The 20676-nt window shown below is 38.5% G+C and overlaps 1 protein-coding gene across 1 annotated transcript in view; it reads right to left on the bottom strand.

The window, feature by feature from the left end:
- Positions 1-3864: 3864 nt before the first annotated feature.
- The window catches only part of LOC148032813 (seipin-1-like), a 71735-nt gene continuing 54923 nt past the window's right edge, over positions 3865-20676 (bottom strand). The window contains exon 2 of the mRNA XM_087683488.1: positions 3865-4861. Coding sequence (XP_087539614.1) covers positions 4217-4861 — 645 coding nt within the window. The 3' untranslated portion in view covers positions 3865-4216. The remainder of the gene's footprint in view (positions 4862-20676) is intronic.

Below are 20676 nucleotides of genomic sequence, written 5' to 3'. Positions count from 1 at the left end.
TGCATTTGCTGAATTTACATCAAAACCAACATCAAACGGAGCATTTACATGACCAACATTCATTCCTTGAGCCCCATAAGCATTCAAGGGTATAGATGCAGTACCAAATATGCTAATTTGTTCCCCAAGTATCAAGCCAATGCTGCCATACATAGGGTTTTACATATTTCTAGTCATACCCGAATACATTGGACCTTGCACACCATGCATTGGTTGCTACATACCATAGGGATTTGTGTCATACATTCTCGTATGTAGCCATTGTCCAACCATAGCATGAAAAATCGTGCTTCCACCAAAATATCCTAACTGTCCCATCATAATATACATGGCCTGACTGTCCAAAATCCATTGGATTGGCACTTCTATGATAGCCTTGCATTTGCATTTTTTACCCCATATGTAGCAATTTTTTTATTTCATTAACATCTTTGGAAGCTTCAAATGAAGGATTTGACATTATCTTTTGTCAATCTTGTTATCCCAAAGATATAGAATATGTTTTCTTCTTCTTGCCTTTGTTGTCCTTTGAAGCTTTCAAAAATCGGACAAATTGAGGATCCTTTGCCAATTCAGCAAAGAGATTTGCTACTGTCATCATCTGATTTTTGAACTGGTCATCAAATTCCTGGACTTTGCTAGTTATTAGCCTCCTTATGCCCTAAAGGTCGTGTATCTTGCCCAATAACATTTTCAACTTAATGTCCATGGTCTAAGCCTTGTCCAAGGTCAAGCATTGCATTTCCTTCATCCCCATGTGAATGTTTATATTGACATACATCATCATTGCTTGAGTTTATCTCACTCTATGATATAATTTCTCAATTGAGATTAAAAATCAACACTAGTACAAGACTTTGACTTGTAATCAGGTGACTCAAGCCTATCAAATCAAGGGATTAAGTGGTATCTTGACGATGGAACCATGTAACTAACCTTCCTCCTTGAATAGAGTGATAATTAATCTAATTAAGCATTATTTATAATAATTAACAAATTCAAAAAATTAAAATGTATACTTTATAATCTTGGACATTGGACACCCTATTGGCCTCAAAACTGACACCCATTTCAGTATTTATTTAACTTAATTAAAGAAGAATATATACAATGGGATTCTTCCAATCCCTTTCAGTATTCCAACTCCCCTTGCTATCCAAGAAAACTAGCAAGCCTGCAATCTGATTTGTCTCTTAATTCGAGCAAGTCCCTTTTTGTGGAGATAAAAAATGCTCCAAATTCAATGATTGCTACTAAACTCTAATTTCTATTGCACATTAAAATTTATAACAGAGAAATCTGAAATTTCTCAATCTTTAGTAATCTCAATACTATAATCTTCGGAGCAAAGCTGTAAAAAAACTAAAAGATCATAGAGAATAGTGAGAGAAAATTCAAACTTTCTTCACAAAGAACTGAAGAAATTGCTGCCTTGTCTCAATAGCTTATAGATATAAATGCAAAGAACTTAAAAAAATCAATCATTTACTAATTTTACCATGTCTCAACAGCTTGTAGATACTGTTATCTGTTGTTGATTGGTCTTCTCTTGCCCTTAGTTGCTGCCCTTAGCTGTCTCAAAAGACTCTCCAATGGCTACAAATCAAACCACTAATATCTTCTCTCTCTCTTACAGACTGAATATACTAAAAATGTATCTCTAACCTCTAAAAATATTTTTTAATCTTACATGAGCTTTTTTTTTTACAAGTGACAATCTTCCTAAATTATTTTCAATATTATCTATAATTAAATATTAATTTTTAATCTTTAAATATTAAAAATTAATCTAGTAATTATTTCAAAGTCTTAAAAAATCATATCTATCCAATAATTAAATTTGCTAGATAACTTCCATTCTCAAGTGTCTACGCTATCTTTAACAATCAAATTAACATCAAATACTATTAAATATCACTTCTCCTAATTTCACCAACTAACACTTGTGACGAAATAAATAACCTAAACTAACAATTGATATCTGATACCACCAAAGTATCTGTATAGTATAACTTATAATAACTTTTATCTTTGACATCCCATGATTATCTAGAGTCTCGGATTCATAAATTTACTCTAATCCCAATTATACCTCACATACGTAATATTTACTTAACCATATAATTAAAAATTAATCCACATGTAAGTGAAGTTTCAAAAATACATGCCCTCATGACATATATATATGCAATAATTAACTCTCCATTGTTGAATCCATTGCTAGTTCGCAATCTATTAAATCAAACTACTATATCATTATTCAACCATTCACCACACAACACACTCCACCAACACTCTTGCTATACATCTATCATATTACCATATCACCAAGCCACCCACCCATTATATCATAAACCTAATAAATGGCACAACTTTCAAGTAAATAATTTTCTAGTGCATTACAAAAAGTTGCTAGTTATCACCTTGTAACAAGCCAACATCGAGCTGGAGCTAGTTTCACATCACAAGTAGCAACTAACAAATCTTGGGAACAATACATGGAGGGAAAGGAGAGTGGGTGTAAATCAACAAACAGTCATTTTATATAAGTATAGTGAAACCCTAAAACTCGCTAATTCATTGCAATTTTCAACAAGCAATAAATTCATAAAATAAGAGACGAATTTAAATTTAAGCACCTCATCACATTGAGCTAAAATGCCCTAAAGAAATTAAAATAAGCTAACACTCCATTGGCCCCAAAGACATTAGTACCCCTTATGATAATCATTTTCACATTGATTCCAAATACATGTATAATTGAGAGTTGACTCAAATCCCCGAGAAAAGTCAAGCCTTGCCTCCAATCCGAGAGAGACACTCCCCAAGATCCGCTCTTCCTCTATTAGCCGAGTCGATTCTCCACAACATTTGGAATACTTTGTTCTCCATAATCACATACCAAAAATTTTGATTTGCTCCTCAATTTCACAATCAAGACAACCATGATGTTCATAGACCTAGAATCTTACCCATGATGTTGTCCACTAGCTAAATTTATATCCACTACCTTTCTTAATCACAAAAGCACACATGCATGTATGCCAATGCTACCATGCAAACCCTAATCCTTACTAGAAACACATTGAGAAAATCAAATCAACAATTGAGGCCCAAAAGGCAACTCAGCGATGCTAATCATATGGTGGTAAGAAGGACATGCATGTTTCATGCTCAAGAAATGGTCATACTATCCCACCAAAAACCAAGTATGTCTGCCCATAGCATTCCCTTCTTGAAACTTGTGCATTCCCAATGCACAATGCTTGTACTCAATCTGCCACATTAAAATACAAATACCTGCATGACCTTCCTGAGAACACTTAAATCTCAGCACCACTTCATATGTCATAGGTAGATGTGATAATACATAAATTTGAAATTGTTTTCGTACCCAGCCATCTGCACTGGCTGATGCACCACAAGGTAGGGTAAGAAAGATCACACTCCAGGCTCTTTCCTAAGTGAATCATGTCTCCCGATTAGTCAGATGAGCAATAACCTAGAAAGGCAACATGATATCTGACCTGAAATTTCAAAGCCGTCCTTGAAAATAGTTATTTTCCCCAACAAAAGAAAATTCTATTAATGACACCTCAGGGGAAAACCCCCCCAGATAAAATACGAAGTACAAAGGAGGCCCTGTAAGGGGCTGCTAAGTACAGCATAATACAATGGTTGAGTGAACAACCAGTCTGGTCAGCTATAATGCCAGACCATATGTGGTTCGAAAGTCCAGACACAAAGCCTCACACGATTAGTGACTTCAAATTAATAGTTCTGGCAGCTGGTACTGCTCTCATTTTCTAACTTCCTCATTAACTGAAACAATGTATAAACAACAACCAACACCAGCTGCACATGTAACAGTAAATAAATATATTATTCTCAAAAAATAACAAAATGAAATTAAACAGCTGGTGATACTCTTGATTCCACATTGTGGAGGAATCTAGAAAGGATGCAGAAGATGATGTTGTGAAACCCTGTAGAGATTGATGAAACTTTAACATCTGCTCATCTCCTTGGAGCGCTTCTGCAACCCAGCAACATCACTTTACCCTTTGTGACACCATCCCTGCACAACCACCTTGACAAACCCTTCATTGGTCCTAATGCTCTGAGGATGTATTATTCAAAAATCTGAAACTAATCGTGTGAAATTTTGTTCCCATGGAAAGCCCCACTCAGCAGAATGCTTTCTAAAAGATTGTATTCAGTGTGTCCTACTGCTATATGGGCCTTCTGTGCTAGTGCACCCAGCATCTGGAATGTATGGCATGGCTTTCGGTATCCTTTCATTCCATGGAATTTGCATCCTTTCACTGTAACAATTTTGCAGCTTATTTTCTTCAGTTATTCCTTCACTTACATCTTCTGAGGACGAGTTTTCTCCTCCAGTATTTTGATTGCTAGCTTGCTCAGACCGACTTACCCATGTTTTAGGCATAAGAGCCTGTCTGCAGCAACATAAAAGCAGAATGACCTCAAAAATGTAAACCACAAACCCAGTCCATATGTAAAAAGTCCACTTCCATCTGCGCATTACATCCTTCAACCAAGGAAGATGTGACTCAATTCGGATTTCAGCAGAGTATAGCTCAGGAATTCCTTGACCATGTGGCATGCCTGCTTTAGGTTGTAACAGAATCTTCACAGTACAAGTTGGAATTGCCTGCTCCTCAAACTCCATTAAAGGAATGACCAAAGTTTGTGACTCACTGAACATGCCAACAAGGGATGGCAGGCTTACAAGTAATGTCTTCACCATTCTAATGGGGGTACTATGAAATCGCAGCATGCAAGGCCTGCTTGATGTTCTGAGTATTTGAACATCCTTTCCAATCAACTCTGATGTCAGCTGAAATGTACAAAGCAACCCAAAAATAGTCATAGTATAAGTCACAGGTTTAACCCTCCGTCATCAAATTGGGTCCAATTGAGAAATTCATACAACTAGATTGTCACAGCGAATCTTGAACACACACTGGAATGCTCAAAATCAATTAACATAGGAACAAACACACAATCTATATTCTTAGTGGCAGCCAATTGACATTGTGTAAACACAACGACACACACATATTCAGCTATGCATCATATCCTTTCCAAACACATCCCAATTATCAATGAAGGTAAGCCGGCTATCCACATTTGGTGCACAACTGCTAGCACTTGAAGGAAGGGGAGTTGAACTTATTACGATCTAGTTCAAAGATTTAAAGCCTTAGCAATCTAAAAGAGAAGCTGGATAGATTGATGTGATAGATGTTGATGAAGGTACAATGCTTAGGGCCTCGTTATATAAACCTAGGGTTTCCTCCAAACCTTTGACCCTTATTTAATGTTGGGATGTGTAAAAGGTGTTCACACCTTCAATGCACAAACTTACACACCTAAGGTGTGTTCACACATGGGGGCGTGTATAAAACTAACCCACCTCCCCTCCCTTGGGTTGTGGGTGGCTGCGCCTGTGACACAAAACAAAGAGAAACGAGGCCTAGTCCCATACAATGATTCTAGAAAGAAGACATACGAATGAGAGAGATGCAACATGAGGATGGTTATGACATGGTTTACCAAGAAGCTCAAAGATCTAAAGTAGAAAATGGCTCAAAGGTGTGTATGCATGGCTCAAAGGCTAATCAAAAGCTAGCATGGCTTAGAGACACTGGACACGTGACCAATGGCCGAATTCATGGGCATAGGTTTTGGACCCAACTTAGAGGCCATGTGTAAAATGGTTACAAATGCCCCCTAAAATATAACTCCTAATAGAATCATAAAAAGTAAAATATTGTTCTTTTTGGATACAAATCCTAGCAAAGTACCCTACACAAGAAATAGATGTGTTACAAAGGTCTTAATGCATGCAATAGCATGGTCAATGTCTAATTCCAAACACATTTATTTATTTACTATTTAATTCAAAATGCATATTTAAAGGGTTCATTGTCTTAAGTACAATGGCTGAATAGATACATTCAACACCTTATCATAGATAGTAGGTGGTTTGTTGGGGTCGTCGTCAAATAAGATATTAGCAGCAACACTGGACATGTTGCTCATCCTATTGCTTGCCTTATTCCTTGTCAGACTAGTCAATAGTGTGACCAATACACTTGCAATATCAGCACTTGGGTGGTTGATCCTTGGTGTACAAGGATACAGGTGCTATGTGGACATCTTTGCTACGCCTTTCATCATCCAAAAGGATGCCGACCGTCTCCTTATATTTCATCTCTCTAGCCACCTTACGGGTGGTCACAGTTAAAGATCCCCTAGGATCCAACCTGCATATGAGATGGCAACCATCTCCTCATATTTCATATCTTGAGCCATCTTGAGGGCAATCGCAGTGAAAGGTTCCCCGAGGATCCAACCTACATATATGAGATACGACACAAGCAACATTCACAAATATAAGGGACTGAACATTAGACTCAACTCCCATCTATAGAGCCAAATGAGCTCACCCTGAGCCTAGGAGCTAGTAGCACTCTATGTCATAACTACATCCCCAAGGTTAGCGTCTCATACCACCAACCCACACCATCCAAGTGTATGCATATGTCGGCCAATAAGCCAAGAGTGCAAGTGGTAATCACACAATAATGTGCACAATAGGACCTTGAGTTCTATAAATAGGACTACAACCGGTAGAAAATTACAAAAATGGTAATGTTCCAAAATACATAACCTGTGAACAGTTGGTTTTCATCTCTTGTAAGTAAATCCCAGCTGCATAGGAACAGTACAGCATGTCCAGATCAACATCCCTTACTGTCTAGCATCTGCAGAATTCACTGTTCTTACTGTCCAGCATGTGCAGAATTCATTGTTCTTGCTGTCCAGCCCACTGTTCTTACTGTTCATCATCTGCAGAGTTCACTGTTCTTATTCAGCATGAGCAGAGTTCACTATTCTTACGATTCAACATGTGCGGAGTTCACTGTTCTTATTCAGCATGAACAGAGTTATCTGTTCTTACGATTCAACATGTGCAGAAAAAAACACAGAATTGTACCTTCGATGGAATCAATCCATCATACAAAGCATTTCTTCGGAGAATAGAGAGAGAGGTGATCAGAGAGAGCAAGCTCTACCTCCGTGCTTGAGTCAGAGACGTAGAAGTACTCTCCATGGCTGATTTTCTTGTAGCAATCTGCTCTCAGCTCCTCCAAACTTCATTCTCCCATCTGCCCCTTATGCCTATTACGTTTTTTTTAAATGCTCTCTCTCTCTCTCTCTCTCTCTCTCTTTTGGGAATTTGTGCCACATGGCATACATGTAACAATTTTCCCATTTAAACCTTCCGGTCTAAAATTCTCCATGATCGATGCAAGATTTGACCTCCGCACAGACTAGAGAATTAATCCTCGTGTAAAACCGAAGACAATGACGCGAACAGATTCTGGGATCCAAAAATAATAACTCCTTAAATTTTAGGGATGGTGACCCCTGCATTTCTCAAGTTGTTCTGTGCAACTTTTATCATTGCGACCACATCAAAAGTGTAATGTGGGTCAGTTACAGTGACTTTTATTCCGTGAGCATGCTCACATGTGCATCTTCTATCTTGGCCAGGCTCATTGTCCTGCACCATCTCCAATGGCTAAGCACACAGTCCCAAACCACTAGCATTCTATTCTTCAGTGCCCATTCAATATGGAATTTATCCTAAGGCTCAAACAAACCATTAGTCCAATTTGTCCCAATGGCTGCCTCTTCTAGCCATGCAAAGATCCCGCTTATTCCAAGAGAACTCTGGGGATAAAAAGCAACAACAACAAAAGAAAAATAAAATAAAATATTTATATAAGTAAATAAAAAAAGCAACTGTAAAAAGTATCACCACCTGGTGACATACCCCCCTCTTGAAAGAAGCAAGCGACCTCGATTGCATGCCACACATGCTAATGGATGACACAAGACAATAACAAGATTCTCCATATTATTAGTGTCATCGCATGTATCACTTACTAACAGATGACACGGGGCGATGGTAGGAGCTTCCCCACTACCATTTGTGTCATCGCAAGTTCAAGCCTCACATAGATGGAGGATTACATCCTGTATCCAACTATGATTATTAGGAGCCTTTCTAATATACATGTTTTCGGATGCAAAACAGGGCGATAGCACGTATACCCGAACTATTAGTGTCACAACATGCATATTCATTCAACTGAAGTGTAACAAATACAACTTCAAAGCACTGAGATTTCGTTCAATGATACACATGTTAATACTAAATGTAAGCCATACATTATGCATTATTCAATGAGATACAATATTCAACTGTACGATAGAGAATGTACATTGCTTCAAAAAGCATTCTAAGTCACTGTGGATTCCAGTAAGAAAGCTTCTCGGTAAAGTTGCAATAACTGAGGCGAATCTGCCAATTCAGCCTTTTCCATCCATTTGGCATCCATTGGTGAATAGTTCTTGAACTTCACCAAAAATCTTCTTATAACTCTACCTCTCACTTTCCTATCCTTATGTGCCACGATCTGCTCAGGAACTAGAATCTCATCTAATTCCTCTACTTCAGGCTGTTCCTCTTGAACCAAATCTTCTAGTAGTTCACCAATAAAAGGCCTCAATAGGCTCACATGGAATGCATTATGAATTTTCCAATTCTTTGGCAATTTCAGCCTATATGCTACGTCGTTGATCTTCTCTGAGACTTGAAAAGGGCCATAATAACGCATACTCAACTTTGGAAACAAACGCTCCTTGCCCTTCTGTTTTCTCAAACGTGCCTTTTCAAAATGCAATAAGATCCAATCATCCTTTTTTAACAAGAGCTCCCGACGATGACTATCAGCAGCTCTTTTCTGTTTAGCTTGTGACTTTTCTAGGGCATACTTGACCTTTTTATATGCTTCTTCCCAATCTTTTACAAAACAATCTGCTTCAAAGATGTTATCTTTTGTTTGCAAAATGGAAGGCAATTTCTTTCCACCTTCCACAATCTCAAAAGATGCTTTGCCAATAGATGAGTGCATTGTATTATTATATGCATACTCAACCAATGGCAAGTAGTGTTCCCAAGAAGTATTATGATCTGAAACATAACACTTCAGTAAATCTAAAACAGTCGAATTTGCTTCTTCAAACTATCCATCACTTTGTGGATGAAAAGAAGATGAAAATTTCAGCATAGTGCCCATGTTTTCAAACAATGCTTTTCAAAACAAGCTAGTCATTCTTAGGTCTCTATCACTGACAATTGACCGTGGCATTCCATGGTACTTGAAGATATTTTGCATAAATATCTTTACAATGTATTCTGACTTAACCTTTTTTCTTACAGGAATGAAATGTGCATGTTTGCTGAATCTACAAATGATAGTCCAGATTCCATCATTCCCTGAAGAAGTTCTTGGAAGATCAAAAATGAAATCCATGGCAATACTTTCCCATGGCCCTTCTGGAATAGGCAGTGGTTGCAATAACCCTAGTGCCTTTTGTCTATCAAATTTGACCTTTTGACATACAAGGCAAGATCTGACATATGCATCAATATTAGATCTCAAGGCTCGCCAATAGAAGAAAGTCTCCACCGCTTTGACTGTAGCATCAATACCACGATGTCCTGCATACGGTGGAGTATGACTTTCTAATATAACTTTAGGCCTTGGCTGATTTGTAACGCATAGTCTTCCATGCATCATGATAAAGCCTTCTTTGAACACATAATGATCATGATGTTGGCCATTGATCAACTGTTCATAGATTTCAGAGAAATCTTCATCATCAGCATACTACTCTTTCATATCATCCAATTCATGGTGATAAGGAATTGAAACAACTGACACATGTGGTTTGCGAGATAAAGCATCTGCAACAACATTCTTCTTGCCTTCCACATGCACTATCTGAAAATGAAACATAGATAAGAAATTTGCCCAACGCATGTGTTTCTCTGACAATTTAGCATGTGTGAGAAAGTATCTGAGTGTTTGATGATCCATTTGCACTACAAAATCAGCGCCAAGCAAATAGTGCTTCCAACTAGAGAGTGCATGGATCACAGCCAATAATTCTTTCTCATAAATTTGGTAAGTCCTTTCAACGACAGAAAGTACTCTACTCTCATATGCCACAACTCGGCTATTCTGCATTAATACAGCACCAATGTTGTTTCCCCATGCATCACACTGCACTACAAATGGCTTATAGACAGATCTGGCAAAATAAGTACTGGATCTATAGTCATTTTCTCCTTCAAACATCTAAATGTTGATTTCTCTTTGTTAGTCCATTGCCATTTGACATCCTTCTTTTCAAGCGTATGTAAAGGAGAAGCAATCTCTGCAAAGTGTCTTACAAATCTTCTGTAGTAAAAGCATAGGCCAAGAAAACTACGAACATCATGAACAGTTTTCAAGTCTGGCCAAGAGACAATTGCTTCTATCTTTGCAAGATCCATCTTCACACCATCTTTAGAAACTATGTGCCCAAGGAAGTGAATCTCTTCCAAAAAGAATTCACTTTTCTTACCATTAATGAGCAATCTGTTACGCTTAAGCTCATTAAAGACTGCAACTAGGTGTTTTTTATGCTCCTCTTCATTCTTTGAAAAGATAATCATATCATCAAAGAATGTGCCAACAAAACTTCGATAAGGGCGGAAAATTCTATCCATCATCTTGTTAAACGTAGCAGGAGCATTGGTCAATCCTGACTAAAAATTCATAGAGACCAAATGTCGTTCTAAAAGCAGTCTTATGGATATCCTCTGGCCTGATTCTGATCTGATGGTATCCACTTTTTAAATTTATCCTGCTAAACATTCCTGCTCCCTGTAATCGATCAAGAATGTCATCTATCCTCGTAATCGGAAACCTATTCTTGATTGTGTTCTTATTCAAGGCTCTGTAGTCAATACACATTCGCCAAGAACCATCCTTTTTCTAAACTAGCAACACAGGTGAACAAAACAGAGAACTACTGAGCTGAATTAGTCCTTTCTCTAAAAGCTCATTAACCTGTGTCATAATCTCTTTCTGTTGCGCTGCATTGACCCTGTACGGTGGCCTATTGGGCGGACTAGTCCCTGGAATAAGATCTATGGTATGATCTTTAGGCCTCTCACGGGGTAACTCTCCTGGTAACGAATCTGAGAAACAATCACCGATTTATCCAAGAAAGCCCTTCTACTTTCATCTAGTACAGACACATTACTGTCAACTTCATTAACTTGCTTTGCAAAAACCAAGTACGCAGAAATATGATTTTTCATTACAGAAGTAATTACAGAAGCAGAAACAACTAGGATAGACTCTCCTTTAAGCTTCACATCTAACACATGAGTCTTGCTCTTATGTACAAGAGTAATCATTCTATTGTAAGTATCCAAGATAGCATGCTTCTTGTGGCACCATGGGATACCCAACAGAACATCACAGCTCTCTAGAGGCATAATATGGAACTCGTCTGTGTCCACATAGCTTTGAATATGCATGCGAAGTTTGCCAAGAATGGGGGTGACAGGTTCAGTATGTCCTGGGCATGCTAAATCAGCCTGTCCAACTGGTCCCATTTCCTCCAGACGTATACCCAATTTAGTTGCCAATGCTGGTGAGATAAAGTTTGCACGAGCTCCACGATCAAAGAAAATAAGCACTGTGAATCTCTGATCTTTCCCCAAACTCTGCACAATTCTCTAGCATCATCAACTGATTGATCTCCCACCATATCAGGCACTAAGCCAATACTGGGCTTCTTTTTACTTGGCACATCGTTATCCTCCACATCTTTAGAAAATTGTTGTGGGCACTTAGAAGCAATATGGCCTTTCTGTTCACAAATAAAGTATTTTCCAGCCATCATTAAAGCCTTTCTTTCTTCAAATGATTTGCCAAAAAGTGGCCTCTTTTGTCCTTTACCCTGTTTAAAAGAAGTCTGAGGTTGCTGCTGAAATCTTTTCTTCCAAAAAGACTTCTTTGTAAAACTGGTCCTTTCTGGAAATTGCTTCTTCTTCTTGCCAAGATCCTGCTTAAACTAAGAATCCTTCTTTTCAGTGCCTTTAAAGCTGTCAGCTTTTCCTTTCAACAATGCATTTGCCACACCAGCATTTTCAATTAACTCTACCATGTTTGTAACCCTAGTCTTGGTACAATAATCCCTGATGGTTTTGGGCAAACCGCAACAGTACTTTTCAATTTGTTTTGACAGGGGCACTGTCCTGTAAGAACTCACGGGCAAAAGTGCTTCCCAAAATTTCTTATTGTACTCTTCTAAATCCGTACAATTTGCCACATCCAATTTATGCCATGCAGTCATGACATCTACTTCAAATGTGTTAGTTAACCATGAGGCTGCAAACAATTGTTTGAAATGAACTCAAGTGGCATATGCATATCCTTGCATCAACAATATGTTCCACCACTGCATAATATTACCTTTCAAAAAAGTTGTAGTCTTCCATACCTTTGAAGTCTCAGTAAAATTCCCTCCTGTGTAAGCTGCATCAAACTGTTGTATAAATGTCAAAGCTTTCAGTTTATCTTACATACCACTGAAGGTTTCAAACCTTATTGCCTGACCACCCGCTTTATAGTCTTTAGGCTTTGCACTTTTTGGTGTCATGATGTCATAGACAAGTGGTTGTAAAAAGGGGAGTCCCTTAGGTGCATTATCAGCATTCATTTCACCTGTCTTAGCTGCCATATGCCCACTAGGCTGAGAAAAACCAGCGGCTGAATTTTGTACTCCAGGCATCAAATAAGGACTCTGCAGAGTCTGATAACCGGGCTGTAGACCAATATTAGAATAAAGTGGGTTCACTGCCTCAATAGGCATTATTCCTGGTGGCCCTCTAGGCAAGTGTCCCTAATAACCTGTGGGTAATCGAGCCATTTCTTGAAAAACTGACCCACCACCAAAGTAACCAAGATAAGTAGCAAACTGAGGAGGAATAGTCTGTTGTGCCACTTGTGCATAACTGCCTTGACCATTCACTCCCTGATCCTATACTTGTGCTTCTTGTTGCACTGGACCTATCTCCATGTTTGGTGTCTTTTCCACATGCTCACGCACATTAGAGGTTTGCCTTTTTGAGCGCTTCATGGTATGATGTGATAACTCAGCCTGAGAATCCTCGTTATGTGACTTCAAAAATTTTTGCATCCGATGATTCTTTACCAGCTATTGAAAAGAGCCAACCATATTGAGGAGTTGTGCCATAAACAAGTCCTCTTGTTCTTGCTCCCCATCATGTGGTTCAATCTCGGTTCTAGAAGGTGCTGACACCTGTGCACCAATACTCTCTCTTCAGTGTCTATGAACAGAAGAAGAACTCTCTTCTTCATGGGGGAGTTTTCCTTTGCCTCTATCCATGTTTGCAATCTCTCTAGTCTCGTAATCTCTGTAAAACCAGTGTGTATGGCCTTTTCACCCAAAAGTGTCCGAGCTTAAATTCTTACAGAAAAGAATTCAAATCCGGAGGATGGGACCATGCAACCAGTCTCTGACTCACATAAAGCGGTAGTTCCTTAAATTAACACCTGGACTTTACATACACACACATAAACAAAGACCTCTCTCCCTCGCTTAACATTAGATTGGCTCCGAAGACCGGTGCCCCTCTTGGTATTTCTTTATCAATTAAAAGATAGAAAATTACAAAAATGGTAATGTTCCAAAATACATAACCTCTGAACAGTTGGTTTTCATCTCTTCTAAGTAAATCCCAGCTGCATAGGAACAGTACAACATGTCCAGATCAACAACCCTTACTATCCAGCATGTGCAGAATTCATTGTTCTTACTGTCCAGCATGTGCACAGTTCTTATTGTTCAGCACGTACACAGTTCACCGTTCTTATTCAGCATGAACAGAGTTCGCTATTCTTACGATTCAGCGTGTGCAGAAAAAAACACAGAATTGTACCTTCAATAGAATCAATCCATCATGCAAAGCATTTCTTCTGAGAATAGAGAGAGAGGTGATCAAAGGGAGCAAGCTCTACCTTCGTGCTTGAGTCAGAGACGTAGAAGTACTCTCCATGGCTGGTTTTCTTGCAGCAATCTGCCCTCAGCTCCTCCAAACTTCATTCACCCATCTGCCCCTTATGCCTATTACGTTTTTTCCTTATGCTCTCTCTCTCTCTTTTGGGAATTTGTGCCACATGGCATACATGTAACAATTTTCCCGTTTAAACCTTTTGATCTAAAATTCTCCATGATCGGTGCAAAATTTGACCTCGACACAGACCAGAGAATTAATCCTCGTATAAAAACAAAGACAATGACACGAACAGATTCTGGGGTCCAAAAATAGTAGCTCCCTAAATTTTAGGGATGGTAACCCTGCATTCCTCAAGTTGTTTTGTGAAACTTTTATCATTGCGACCACATCAAAAGTGTAATGTGGCTCAGTTACAGTGACTTTTATTCCGTGAGCATTCTCACATGTGCATTTTCTATGTTGGCCAGGCTCATTGTCCTGCACCATCTCCAGTGGCTAAGCACACAGTCCCAAACCACTAACACTCTATTCTTCAGTGCCCATTCAATATGGAACCGGTCCTAAGGCTTAGACAAACCATTAGTCCAATTTGTCCCAATGGCTGTCTCTTCTGGCCATGCAAAGATCTCGCTTATTCCAAGAGAACTCTGGGTGTAAAAAGCAACAGCAACAAAAGAAAAGAAAAATAAAATATTTATATAAGTAAATAAGAAAAGCAACTGTAAAAAGTATCACCACCTGGTGACAAGGACTCAACTACCCTAGCCTCAAAGTGTCCTTAGTGTAAATCCAATGAGCCAAGAGTTTAAGTGGTGATCACATAATAATGTGCATAATAGGGCCTTGAGTTCTATAAATAGGACTTAGCTACCCTAACTCCAAAATGTCCTAACTTAGTGCATTTCCACAAAGTCACTTCATGATCACTGTGACCAATGCTAATAGTGCCCATCTCAGTGTCCAAGGATATAACACTTTTCCCATTATGAATGATTGATATCCTCAACAATATTCTCAAGGATGAAGTGGAAAAAACGGACTCTTCAACAAACAAGTAGCCTCCACCTCCAAGTGGTTTTTCAACTTACAAAATAGTCGGGATAAACGGTCTAACAAGATCGTTTAGTCCTAAGGTCGAGAACCAATTCAAGTTCAAGTGGAATATATCAAGTAATATCCTCAAGTCGAAGGACCTCCTCAATCAAAACAATCACTTCATCTTGTTCCAATCAATCTTTCAAACGACTAACATGGAACACAAGGTAAACTTGGATTTCCAAAGGTAAATCAAGCTCGTAAGATGCGCTACTTATCTTTTTGATAATCAAGAAAGGACCACAATATTCAAAGATATTTTATAGTCGTGTAGTCATGGAATCAAAGTGCTTTGAGACTTTCAAGTAAACCCACCTACCCTCCTGGAGTTCTCAGGAGTACGATGTTGGTTAGCATAAAACGTGGTATGATCTTGGGCCATTTTACTACATTTCCTTGCAACCATTAACATCTCCTACATATTGTGCAAAAAGTTGACCACAGATTGCATTTTCACCCCCCTTAAGCTTAACGGAAATCAACAGTTTCAGCTCGTAACCATATATGAGTAAGGCTATAATCGATAGCCAAATGCTTAGCATTGTAATAAGTAAACTCATTCTGAGGAAGACAATGCTCCCAATTAGACTATCTATAGGAGACATGCATACAGCATCTCCTCCATAGTTTGATTTGTCATCTCGGTCTATCCATCAGTTTCAAGATGCTTCAAGGACAACATGGACAAGCTAGGTTGCAATTTTTGAAAAGCCATTTGCCAAAAATGGTAAGTGAACTTAGAATCCAGGTCACTAACTACATTATCAAGCAAACCATAAAGTTTGTAAAGATATTCAATAAAGAGACCAACCAACTTGTGGCTTTTGTTGTCATCTTTATACTAATGAATCGACTCATGTTCATCAATCAATCGACTACAACCTAGATTGCACCATAACCTCAACTCGTACAGGGAAATCCTACCACAAAATCCATAGAAATGCTACTCCATTTTCGGTTGGGAATTTGCAAAGGATGTAGCATCTCTACATGTCTATGGCATTCGGTTTTATTAAGCTAACACTATAAGCACTCATGCACATAAGACTCAAACCATAGTCTTAATACGCAGCTAATAAAAGTAGCGAGTAACCAAGGCCAAGGCCCAAGTGCTCAGCACATTGTAACACTCATATAAAATTTTCTTGCAAATATCCTCATCGTCAAGCACACACACTTTGCCTTGTCTAAAAAGTAATCCATTATGAATGGAATATTTTTCTACTATCTTTCTCTCAGTAGCCAGCTTTCGGGCATCCAAACCACCAAAGCTTTCTAGGCTATTAGATCGCTCCTAAACTGGGTACAAGATCTTACCAAAGTAAAGACCATTTTGCCAACGCTCTTTGAAAGAGAGATAGAATCAGTCGAAATTTCAAAGAAGGACAAGGCATTAACTTTGAAAATACAACTAAGGGCATAGTAACCATTCTAGTTACACCCTTTCGATAACAAATCTCGAAGCCAAATTCTTGCATAAGCTCTACTTATCTCGCTTTGCAGCAACAGAGATCGGGCTAAATCACAAATGTATTCTAATGAATGGTGGTCAATCCAAATAATGAACTAGGCACCATACAAATAATAACACTATATTTTAAGCACATGGACGACTGTCAACAATTCCTTCTCTTGGATGGTATAACGTGTGTAGACATCAATGAGCTTATGGCTCTCAAATGCGACAAGTTAGTCATCCTAATAACCAACAACACTCATAGCATTACCATTTGTATCTATATAACCTCAAAAGGTTTATTCGAATCAATAATCTACAACATTGATGCAATGGTAACCAGCTATTTCAATGTTTGAAAACATTATTTAAGCTCACTAGTTCAAACAACTAGCACACTAACATGCTTTTTCTTGCTCCACATACCCTTGAGCAAACATGTTAAGGATTCAACAATATGAGCATACACCCTCAAGCCTGGGAGCCAACAACACTCTAAGTCACAACCACATCCCAAAGATTAGCTTCCCATACCACCAACCCGCACCGTCCCGATATAGGGATGTGTTGGCCAACAAGCCAAGAGTCCAAGAGTAGTGTTTACACAATAATTTGCACAATAGGGCCTTGAGTTCTATAAATTAGGACTCAATTGCCCTAGATGTGAAGGTATACTAAGGTTTGCACTAAGAAAACACAAAATATATAAACACAACTAAAACACAATAACGCAAACAATAACATAATTAACGCAAAACACAAACAGAGAAAAGATAAGACTTTGAAGTGAATGAATGAATATTGTAAATAAAGAAAAGAATGTATAAGATGCTCAAGGGCAAAACTATGCAACAACGTGGCTCTCATGGAAGTGGACTAAGGTATGTGTGTCATCCACCGAAGACAAATCCAAAGTGTAGTAATAGTAACCACCAGTCGAAGCAAAGCATAATAAAGAAAAGTGCTGAAGACACAAAAAAGACCTATAGTAGATACAAATGCAAATCACGTTGATGCTGAAAATTGAATGGTAGCAGACTAAAAACCAGAATGCAACAATCTCTAGGGCTCGAACTCATAATGCAGCGATGTAACCACCTAAAGATGATAGCAGCTGATCACCCACAGCAATGGAAGGCTAGGTGATAGCTATAGATTATGTTGCAATAGTTGCTAGGGGCTGGACAACTAGTCGAAAAGGATTAATAGCCAAAATCTACAAGACAAGAATGGGGTTGAATGGTAAGCAACTTGGCTATTTATAGATATAAAAGCATCCTCCCAAATTAAGGTTTTGCATGTGGGACACAAAAAATCTTTTGAACCACTCAGCACCCCCTCTCACGCCCAAAACTAGAACCAAAAAGGGACTCAACAAAGAAAAGTTCAAGTCCATTTTTACCCCAAAGTAGCTCGGGTATCACACAAAGGATGCACGCTAGTTGCCTAATGGCCTACCAAGTCTACAAAGGCGATTGTTATCTTACCAAGGAAGTCCAAGTCATAACCCCAAAGAGACCAAGGCACCAGACAAAGGGTGCTCGTCCGTTGCCCAGTGATCTACCAAGACCTGCAAAGGCAAATGGAACCACATTGAACTTCTTCTTCTTTTTTCTTTTAATAAAGAATAGATATTGTTTTCAACCTTTCAAGTAGCTATACCTTATAGAGAGAATGAAAAGAGATTGTTAGATTCAACATATCACAAAACAAACAAGCTAACCCAAACACTCATGGGTGTCAATGATGAGGAAAAGGGGTGAATAAGTATGGTGAGATAGTGGTAAAGTAGTGAAGAACTGCCAATAGAGACAACTCAGAGTCCGCCCGAGTATGCTCTACGCAATGAGATGCATAGAGTAGTGTGCTACATGATGAGACGCATATGCAGCACGTGCCACTTGGATAGTATCCCTTGTGAAGAAATTGTTCACTTGCCCGAGTATCCTTATACAAAGATGATAATCGTGCAATGAAAAGGGGTGATACAACAAGGAAAGGAGGCTGATGTCAAAGACAAGTGCCAAAGCATATAGAATACCAATGAAGGGTAGAAACCCTCTCTTAATCTTGGATGTCAAGGCCAAAGATGAAAGAGGAGCCTGATGTCAATCTTTGTGTAGTGCCAAGAACCATGATGATAGATCAAGATAAGGATAGAGCACCCCACTCCATGCTAGAAAAAGAGTAGGTCTCCTAGAAAGATGAAGCCATGAAGACACGATGCACATCCCATGTTTCCAACCTAGGAACGACCAATACAAACCTGCATATTAGCCCTACACTAAAATACAAAGACCATGCAAGAGATCAGAATCTGCAAAACAAAGGTTAGAAGTGAGATGCTTCAAAGCAAAACAAAACAAAAAAAGCTAAATGAAGGATGTGCTAGAAGTGTATGTGTACGAAAGAATGAAGCGGAAAACTAAAGAAGGAAAAACTAAGGATGAGACCACTATCACATTATTCCATCAACAGGTCTTTGCCAATGAAACACATGATAAGGTGGAAAAGTGTGCCTAGGGTAATGTCACGAGGATGTCAAATTTTTTTACTTTGCTTAGCATTTGATTAAAAGTAAATCAAATGTACAAATGTGACTTATACATATGAGATGCAAGTTAATTATTTGACAATATGGGACCCAGTATCCCGAAATATTAATTCATACCAAAGGCAAAAGTTATAGTAAGTTATGTCTAATAGTTATTAGGTGGTACTCGATGTCAAATTTTGGTCTAGACTAATTTATTGGCCACTAATGTTAGTGTTGACATTAGAGAGTAAGTATTAATTAATTAATTAATGCTGATCTAAGGGCTAATAACTACTCGGGGATACTAGGAAGACAAATTGGCTTGGCCAATTTAATTATTGGTTGGTGGAATTATTGGTTGGTGAAATAAGTTAGATAATGCTAGAAAATGGAGTTAGAAGGCTATCACTTCGTAAAACTTACCCATGCAAGTGGGCAAAACGTTTTTGGGCCAAGTGAAAGTCTATTCCAGGCATTGTTAGAGAGGAGGAAGCTGTAAGAGAGCAAGGAGTTGCTGCTGATGTGATTTGCAGCCACCAGGGACCAGTCCTAAAGCAAGTGATAACGATTTGGAGCTCTCTAAATACAGGTGACAACAACCCAAGGTCCTTCTAGTGCAAGTGATAACATATAGGAGAGGCAGCAACATTTCTAGTGATCATAAGCTGTAAGTGACAGCTTCCATGGCTGTTTGAGCAGGGCAGCAAAAGCAGTTATTCAACCTTTCTAGCAATGAAACTCAAAACTTTCTCTCTCTACAGCATAGTCTCTCGTCCTATAGCCATCTCTTAAGTTATCTCAACCAAATCCAACCATTCGAGCTATCAAAGATAGAGATATAGAAAAATCTATATTGTAAATCCTAATTTACAACCAAAATTAGGATTTGACAACCACCTCGAGATGCATGCTCAAAATTGAGAGCCAAGGACTTGAATTCAATTAAAGAATTTCAAGGAGATTCAAGAGGCCAGTCAACTCATATCAAATTTGGGGCTTAATTTGTCTTTCCAAGAGCAAGATGAAAGCCAATCCCCAAGCAAACCAAGAGCCGAATTGGCTTGAACGCGTACTGGTCAGTTTTGACAACAAGAGGCACTTGGATTAGCAAAGGAGATTAAAAAATCTCAGTTGTACTCTATCTATTTGCATAAAAGCTAAAGAAATACCGCAAGGGGCAGAAGTTTCAAGGCAAACATGTTGTCCATTGTCCAAGATTACACTAGTAAAGTGTGCACTTCAATTTATGTGAATTTATGATTGTAATAATTAGTGATTAATCAAGTCATTTACCACCCTATCTAAGAAGGAAGGCTAGTTTCAAGTGTAGTGCAAAAGGAAATCTTAGAATGGATGCAAAGAGTGTAATGAGCGATCTGGAAAGAACCATGCTATCTCGAAGACAATTTATAGCACCAATCGGTAGTCATTGAATCAAAGTCCTTTAAGACTTTTAAGGTAAACCTACCTTCCCTCCTAGAGCTCTTGAGGAGTGCGATGTTGGTTAGCATAGAACATGGCATGATCTTGGGCCATTTTAATGGTTTCCCTAGTAATCATCAATCAACATCTCCTATATATTGTACAAAAAGTCAATCATAGACT

The sequence above is a fragment of the Lygodium microphyllum genome, chromosome 8 (genome assembly GCF_053477565.2).
Source record: "Lygodium microphyllum isolate KBCC chromosome 8, Lygodium_microphyllum_v1.1.10, whole genome shotgun sequence".
NCBI lineage: Eukaryota > Viridiplantae > Streptophyta > Polypodiopsida > Schizaeales > Lygodiaceae > Lygodium > Lygodium microphyllum.
This window is presented reverse-complemented; position numbering and strand designations above follow the sequence as displayed.